Source organism: Poecilia latipinna, unplaced genomic scaffold, assembly GCF_001443285.1.
Source record: "Poecilia latipinna isolate Pla-1442-1.1 unplaced genomic scaffold, P_latipinna-1.0 Scaffold3428, whole genome shotgun sequence".
Lineage (NCBI taxonomy): Eukaryota > Metazoa > Chordata > Actinopteri > Cyprinodontiformes > Poeciliidae > Poecilia > Poecilia latipinna.
Genome location: NW_015116044.1, coordinates 5,001 through 13,971, shown reverse-complemented (window position 1 = coordinate 13,971; position 8,971 = coordinate 5,001). Strand labels below are relative to the sequence as shown.

The window sequence follows — 8,971 nt, the reverse complement described above, 5'->3', positions numbered from 1 at the left end:
TACATTACCCTCTTATGCTTTTTAGAAAATACCAATTGTTTTATATATTGATCCATCCATTATCTTACAACCTTGTCCCTAGCGGGGTGAGGAAGGGTGCTGGTGCCCATCTCCAGCGGTCAGTTAGCAAGAGACAGGGCACACCCTGGACAGGTCACCAGGGCAACACAGAAACAGACAAAACAATCATGTACAATCATCTCAACCTTTAATTGAATTTAGACACACCAATTAACCTGACAGCCATGTTTTTGAACTGTGGGAGGAAACCAGAGTACCCAGAGAGAACCCACCATGCACAGGGAGAACATGGAACCTCCATGCAGAAAGACTCCGGGCCGGGAATCGAACCCAGAACCTTCTTGCTGCAAGGCAACAGCTCTACCGACTGCACACCTGTGCAGCCTGATTTTATACAATTAACTTTTATTTAACCAAATTTTACACAATCTTAATGGAAGGCATGCTATAAAAAGTTGTTTCTCTTCCAGCTGTTTTTAGAGGAACGAAAACATGGAACTCACTTCTTTCATCCGTTATAAATGGAACAAATGCTGAAGCTTTTTGAACAGCCCTGTTTAATTATTTTACTACATAAAGTGTTATAACGGCACATTTATTATGTTGAATGTGTATAATTGTTTTTGTAATAAATGCTTTTTCTAAATCATGTGGACCCCAGGAAGGCTAGCCAGTGTTACAGCAATGGATAATGAGGATCCTAAAAAAACAAACTTAATTTGAATTCATTGGAGGCCCCGACGTCTGATTGGCTGCTTCAAGCAACAAATTAAGACCTTCTTCAATGTTAGTTATATGACTGTTAGGTCAATATCCATCCATCCATTTTCTGAACACCCTTGTCCCTCAGTGGGGTCGGGAGGGGTGCTGGTGCCTATCTCCAGCTAACGTTCCGGGCGAGAGGCGGGGTACATCCTGGACAGGTCGCCAGTCTGTCGCAGGGCAACACAGATGTGAGGTCAATATCTTCAACACTATTAAATTTAAGCCCATATAATTCATTCATGTTTAATTATATAGGCATGTATTTCCAGTTTTATTAAATTAATGGCAGATTTAAATTATTTCATAAGTTATTTATATATTGTAATTTGGCACTCATAACTATATTATATGGAACATACTGAATTCAGAAATATTTGAACTCTTTTTATAATTTCAGTCAGTGTTGGGTCTGTTCTATTTTAACGATGCCAACTGCTCAAGCCATATAAGACCCTAAAGTCATTTTAAAATGAATAATATGTTTTAAAATAAAATAGCTAAACAGTGACAGCTCTCTCTCACAGAGAAATCAGCTCTTCTAAGTAAAACAACAAACAACAAAACATGGCCGTTTACAGCAGGACTTATAGTAAAACAAGATTCTAAATGCTGTTCTTACAGAAAAAAAACAAATAGGAAAAATTTGTTTCAGAGGGTTGAAATCTGACGACAAAAACTGCAAATCAAATAAGAGACATTCATCCGCTCAGTGCTTCTCTATTCCTAAAGCAAGAACAGCTCTGATCACTTCTTGCTTACAGTAAATCCCAGCAGCTGCAATGATAAAAATGAATCCTACATACTGCAGTTAATTGCCCACAAAAGCATCAGACTACAAGAAGGAAATGAAGACATCTTCTCTTTTTCCATATTGTAAATAGATGACTGATGTTGAAATAGTCTACTTGAACTTGGAGGCAATACTTGATTGCAGAACCACACAGGTGTTCCTAATAATGTGTCTAAAATGAGGTTCTTGACCGGTGCCACTTTATCCTTCCCAACATTCATTTCTTTCCCATGAATGAACATTTTCTTACAAATGTAATCATTGTGTATTAGTTTATCTTTGCATCTTGCTAGTTACCCGTCTTCAGTGATTTGAAGAAATTCCTGATCATAGAAATCTTCAAATCTAACTTATGAATTAACATATAACAAAGTCATTTCTGAAGATTTCACATTGGACCAGTTTAAGCTTATGAAAAATTTATTTTTGAGCCCTCATCCAAACCAAAAACAACAGCCTCAAAACCGCATGTACTTATAGTTGGACTATAAATAGATAACTTGTTAACTGCTGCATGGTGAGTTATCTGCTCATCACACAGAAAGTGGATCATTTTTGAGAGAAAAAAAATCCAGAAATGCAGAAATATAAAATGTCAAAGAGCACAGAGACTTGCAACTGTGAAATTGATCTACTGAAAACATTTTTTTTGTCTCCGATTAAGATAAAATAAACAAACAAACAAAAAATACCTGTCATGTTTTACCTAATTGGAACCATTACTCAAACGCATTATGCTAACATCATTAGCAATGTATCGACTGATAATCAAGCAACTGCAAACAACACTGACAAAAAAAGTGGCTGAGCTTCAGTTGGGGTAAAATAATGAGTGATTACATATTTAGGGTGAACTTGGTGACACATACCTGCAGCTGGAAATGGGTATGAGCTCGTTACTGGGATCAATAAGTGCACAACGGCTAGCAAAAGCTAGCTAACATGTTCATCATGCTGCTTTCAATGGATCAAAATTAAACTGTGACACTGAATGAATGTTACAGATAAAATATAGCTGAAGTAATCCATATTCTGTTATTTTAAAAGTCGTAGGGGATGTTGCTGTTCCTTCACAATAAAACCAATTTGATCAGATCACAGACATTTGGTTCTAATTCTCCATGTGAATATCAGGATTTTTTTTTACGCCATGAAAATCCCACACAACACCATGAAGTAACCTTAAACTGTCCATCTTCTGTTTGACCCTTAAGGGCCAAAAACACTTATGCAAACTGATGTAGAAACAGAGAATTTTGCTTTTGAGTAGAACCAGAGGTGGATTTCACAACAGTGTTCACTGACAAGTCAAACTGTGGAACCAGTCAAAAAAGTGTTTCCACTGCACAGATAACTTTAGGGAATACTTTGTCAATACAGTTCAAGTTTGAAACATTTAAAAAAGGAAATGCACTGTGTTCATACTGGTCATAGAAATGCACATACACACACATCTTACACATCATAGAACAACACTCAACATACACAGCATTCATATAGAAGTACAGTACAAGCTATTGCAGGATAGATTAATATTAACATGTAATATTTGCCAATAGCAACGGCACCAAATGAGTAACACAGTTTCTGCCCATACAAACTAGCATTACTATTACAAATGTAATACAATAACTATTTTAGCTCAGTTTGCAAAGACTTGATTTGTCACTTCATTTCTCCTACATGACTTTGCTAAAGTGTGAACTCTCAGGCACTTTCTAAAAGTAGAGCAAGGCTTGGAACGGACAGACCTCCAATTGGCTGACACTTCACTGACTTGAGACAGTGCTGCATTCAAGTCATATGGGAAACAAAACAGGCTTGTTAAAACTGCTAAAATACTGCTGGCTTTCAGGGAGCAAGGAGGCTGTGAGGTCCGGATTCTCCAGCCAATGAACTAGTGTGAAATCTGAAGAAGTGCTGCAGTTTCTGCATGTAAAACAATGCCATTAAATCAACAGCATCTTTTGAAAACTCTGTAGCGTTTCCATGGTTCCACATGATAAGAGCTGCATGTGTGGATCTCCGAGTTCTTTCAGTCTTCAGATCATTTAGACTTATATTCCCATATAACCTGAGTGCAAAATACAACATCAGGGGCAGGAAGAAGACTTGGATCACTCGATGGTAATGGAAGCCACCTCCTTAGGCTGCTCCTCTCCAAACTCCTCTGGGGAACTGCCCCCGACACCGTGACTCATCTTATTCTCCGTCATGACTGCGGTTTCATCGGCGTCCGTCTTATTGGAGGTTGGGGCTTCCAGGGGGTCCAGGGGCTCAGGCGAAAGTAAGCCGGAGGAACTTTCACAGTTCTGTGTGGAAGAGGAGACCTGGGAGATGACTGGCATTTGGACTGAGGAAGAGGACGAGGCAGTGGTGGTGGCGGCGACAGTGGAGGTGCTGCCCAGGTAAACTGGGTGATGTTGGGACTCCTCCAGCTCATACGGAACTCCCAGTGCCTCCTCCTCCTCCTGTACCTGGCTCAGGTAGTCGGGCACGAGGAAATCACTGAAAGGACCAAGAGAACATGTGACCTTGCTGTCTTCTCATTCTTACCTCGGCACAAACAGCAGATGCAATCTGGAAATTCCACCAATAAAAGTAAATGAGATTGTTAGTTTTAATGAAAATTAGCCTCTAATGCCTGGTTCACACAGCAAGATTTTCCCTCTTCGGACAATTTTAAGGATACCCCAATAATCAGGATGGCTCTTAAGATAATCCTAACCTGCAGTCTCACAAGTAACAAGTTGAACATGCTAGCCTAAATATTTTGTAATTTTCCTATTAACTACTAAATTGCTATTTGTGATGCATAAAAACTCAAAATAACTTCTAAAATTGTATATCTTCCCTTATATTTTTCACCCAAGGAAGTCACCACTTTTTCACCTGCTGGGTCGATGATGTGTTTTGTGTCCGTTCTGTACTTGAAACTACAGAGTAAACACAGGAAGGCTAACTTTACCTGAGCTGCTGTTTATCATTCAGTACCTACTGCCAACAGAACTGAATGTGAAACCACAGACCTGACACTGGACTGAAGACTGGACCCCAAATAGGTGTTACCTAACGAAAGATCAGACCGGACACAGATCTCCTTACCGGATCACACAGACTGACCAGAGCTACGTGTCATTCAATGTTTTATTTATGAAGCTGAGGGCAGCAGCAGCAAGCACCAGCTTCTTCAGCCAACTCCCACCACTTCCTCCATTTGGTCCTACTCGTCTTCATCGCCTCTTGTGATTTCTACATTGCCATTTCAGTGAGCTCTGGTTCAATTTGAAAAGGCCTAAAGATGTTACTCATCGCTGTTTACATTGGACAGAGCTAGTGCAATCGAACCCATCGTCTGCCTAATAGCATGATTTCCTGGACATAGGCAATTATGCTATTAGGACTTAGCAAAATTGTCTAAGTCCTAATTTTCAAAACAGGACTTAGACAATGACGAATGTCATTTACACCGAATGCATTACAGTGTAAACAACATGGCGACATCCATGTGACGATATTTTATTTTAATTTCTAAAAACCAAACAGTTTTTTTTATTACTGTATTGTCTTTACATCCAAAATAAATATTTCTCAAATAAAGTCATTTGGACCCCACCAGTTTTTTTTACCCTGTCCACACTCTGGCAGGGTGGCACTAACCTCATGCATGCTTTCACTAGTTTTTTTGTGTTGTTTCAAGAATCAACAGTCTGACGGGACATTCCTCTCCCCTTACCACCACCATCAGCCCCTGTTTCTGCTGAGCGTCACCCTAAGACCACGGCAATGTTAAGAGATCTTCCTCCTGCTGAGTGTGGAATGTTAACAGATCTGGTCCATTCAGGAATGCTCACGTTTAAATCAGGGATATTCAACATGCTGGATCATCTTATCCCGATATCGCAGCGTGTGTGGTTTTCCCTTAAGAAAAACGACAACAACTTGTTGAATGTGACGTTTAGCCAATTAGAACCAAAAATTATAGAAACACAAGAGGAGAATCGACAATACAAGAAAGACAAAATATCTGCCGTGGCTACTTGAAAGTCTGGAGGACGTTACATACATCTTTGTATTGTTTTTTTCTCTGTTAAATGTAGTCCACAAGCTATCGCTGTTGCTTCTTCCCAATCGGCCATGTTGGTTTACACTGAACTCACGTTTGGTCCTGTGAGGTTTTGTAAGATTTCCCATCTGACAGCTGAATGTGGGGGAGTGAAATCTGAAGAACCACATAAACTTATTGTCCTTAAATGTTTTAGCATCAGAAATGTGGGTCTTTCAGGTTTTAAAAATGGGCTGATAATTAGAAAATGTTGCTATGTGAACCAGACATAATCAGAGCAGAGAGAATTTATTGCAGTAGAGCCCATTGATTACACTGTTTGACAGGATTAGTAATGGATCATTTCAGGCACAACATATGGGTTGGTAAATTTACTCCAAAAACATGACAATACATCACAACTTTATAATCAACATAATATTAATATAATAAAGACCTGCCTGATGTGGAGTATTTCTTGACACTTTGAAAACACACTTTGTTCAGTTCAGAGATGACAAAAACCACAGCCAGAGTTTTGGGTTAACAAACAAAACCATACAGGTTGTGGTTATAAAACAAGATTACTAATCCTCATCACCATTATACTTTACCCTGACAATAATAAACAATTTGATGTTGCCCATCTCTGCTGTAAACTTATGGCCACAATATTACTGTGATGTTGTGCAGCCACATTATAAATAGACTTTTAATCTATTAGTGATTATCTGTAGCTGGTGTGATAATCAAATTAAATAAATTTATCTAACCTTGCTAAAGTTTTGGCAGTATAACTAAGACACAACATTATAGAGGAGGTCAGAAAGCAAAAGCGTTCCAATTCACTTGACTTTTGCCAAGAATCTTTAGACAGCTTGGGATATTGGTGGAGCAGGAGCGCCTTGTTTCCAGCAGCTGACTGCTGGTTTCTACCTAAAAGCTCAGCTAAAGCCACAATGTAACAACAACAGTCACAATGACGCTAAAATGGAAGTTAGGAAAAACTTGCTACAATAACTTTGGTTGTGGCCTATCCATTTCGTTGACTCTTCTGTTTTCACTAACAAGAAGCTCCAGACTAACAAAGACATGAATAACAATGTGAAAGCCTGTGTTTGCTCAGTTTCAGTGTAACAGCTGCCCCTTTGAGAAATTCCTAACATTGTTCTCATGTTTGAAATCCCTTTAAAAAAAACACACAGCAGCTGGTGCCTCATTGGAAAACATGGAATACTGTTTCACATATGGATTATGCCCATTTCATCTGCCCAATGCTACAACTTTTTGTTGGTCCCATGGCACTGGGACATTTTCATCTAAATGCTTTTAAAGTTTACAAAACACCTATTTTTTCTTATTATAGATCAGATTTAGGGTTAAATGGTATTGGAAATAGGTTTAGAAAAAGAATGCATTTGAAAAAAATACAGAAATTTTCAATGGGTGACTTGAATAGCATTTTATCTGACTTGACCACTTTATGTGAATCTTACATTTATGGGTTTTGCCCAAATTTGAGTTATTCTTATTGTTAGAGCTGTATATTAGTAAATATCGTGAGGACAATATCTGTTGCTAATATGCCTATTTTCTTCTTTCCATGACTTTGTCATCTTTAGGCTTTTGAGAAACATCATTAAGGTCAAGTATGATCCTCTGCTGCCATGAAACTGTTCACCCACCTAAGTATTACATTAGCATGGAAGCTGCACATTCACAACACTTGAATATATTTGCCAACAATTATTGCACTCTAAACAGTCCTTTGCGATGTGAATATTACACCCACTGATATTGTTATTGCAACGTTTTGGCTATATATTGTGCAGCCCTAATAAGATTCAATGAACACACAATTGTCTGTAAAACAGCATCACAGCATAATCTGATTCAATTGAATGTGCACTCAGTATTGGATCTCTAGTTTAGTTCAAACAAGTCCAATCACCTGGTTTAAAATGTACACCTGTACACATGTATACCTGATCAGTTTTGGATATTAAAGCAAAGTATCCAGATGAAATGGTTAAGTTCTGAACACATCTGACTCTGAGACGGGTCTGAAAATCTGCATCTACAGCACAATAAACACATTGTTTTTTATGTGAAGACGTAGAAAGGGAATTAAGAGTCCGCCTGAGCAGCCAGACAATTTTCCACACTTATGATCTCAGGCACAGACCTTCTACCATAAAACACTTGAGCAGTCAATGGCCCATATGAGTCCCGTCAACCTGTGAGGGCTTGAGTTGATTAAGAAGTGGAAAAGTCTGGGGGAGGGGGAGAAGAAAACGTCTGACTTCTTAAAGAAGTATTCTGACTATTATATTTTAAAGACTTTTTGTTTCTTTAAAACAAAAGCTGTCCGAGAAGTGAGTGCAAACTGAATGTTTATTTTTAATAAGTCCTCTCTGTGAAGACATAAAAATGAATACCTTGACTTTTGGGAAAAATGAACCACTTCTATTTCTTGAAAGACAACACAAGTGATGTAGAACCCACTTGTATTGCTAAAAAATATGGATTTAGTGTATTAAAAATATCCTGCCCTTTGAAAAGTTCACACAATTAGTAAATACTAATAATAGTGGGAAACCTGCCAGCCTGACTGATTCCAAAAGATCGGAAAATCAGCAGTTCAGATGCTGTATCGCTCATCAGATCAACCATTTAATTAGCCTAAGTTGAACTTTGGAGTTTATTAAATGGTTTTGTTTGGGAAGGTTTTGGGTAGAAGTGCAAAAAAGTGTGATGTCTTAATCGGCAGGACCTGGTTTAACATTATTTTACATACTCTGGGAACAAACTGTACCAAGAAGTGAAACTGATGAGCTCCTTTACGCACAGCGGCCTATTCGTTTTCTTGCTGCAGACGGAAATTGTGAGGTGATATACAGACCAGTCAATGGAAAACAAAGTGTAATACGTCTTCAGTGCAAATCCTTTTCATAAAACCTGAGCTCCACTTTTACATCCCTCTTCTGGGTTTTTAATCTTGTCATGAATCATTGATTTTTAATAGAAGGCAGTATTAAGAACTGTTGTTTATGTGATCATGATTAATTAACGTTATCAGTTTGTTTTTGTCATGGCAGATCAGGGTCAAGCCGAGGTTTGATGTGCAAATGAAAATTTCTTTAAATTGTAAAATTAACCTTTCTAAACAACTAAATTCCAACTAAAAAACATTAGACTTATCTGGAACAGCAAAAAACTGATTTAAGCAATCCAAAACTATTGTCCTAAAACAAGACTCAGGAACTGATGGTTTTAAAAAGAGTTATTACAGCACCTGTAAGGCAATAAGCATTAAAAATTGATTAAATACTGCAGCTTTTCCTCCTTAG

At 38.2% G+C, this 8,971-nt stretch overlaps 1 protein-coding gene across 1 annotated transcript in view; it reads right to left on the bottom strand.

The window, feature by feature from the left end:
* Nucleotides 1-1,108: 1,108 nt before the first annotated feature.
* Nucleotides 1,109-8,971, bottom strand: part of LOC106940950 (zinc finger and BTB domain-containing protein 44-like) — a gene marked incomplete at its 5' end in the record, with an annotated part of 12,360 nt that continues 4,497 nt past the window's right edge. Inside the window, one exon of the mRNA XM_015023845.1 lies at nucleotides 1,109-4,084. Coding sequence (XP_014879331.1) covers nucleotides 3,694-4,084 — 391 coding nt within the window. The remainder of the gene's footprint in view (nucleotides 4,085-8,971) is intronic.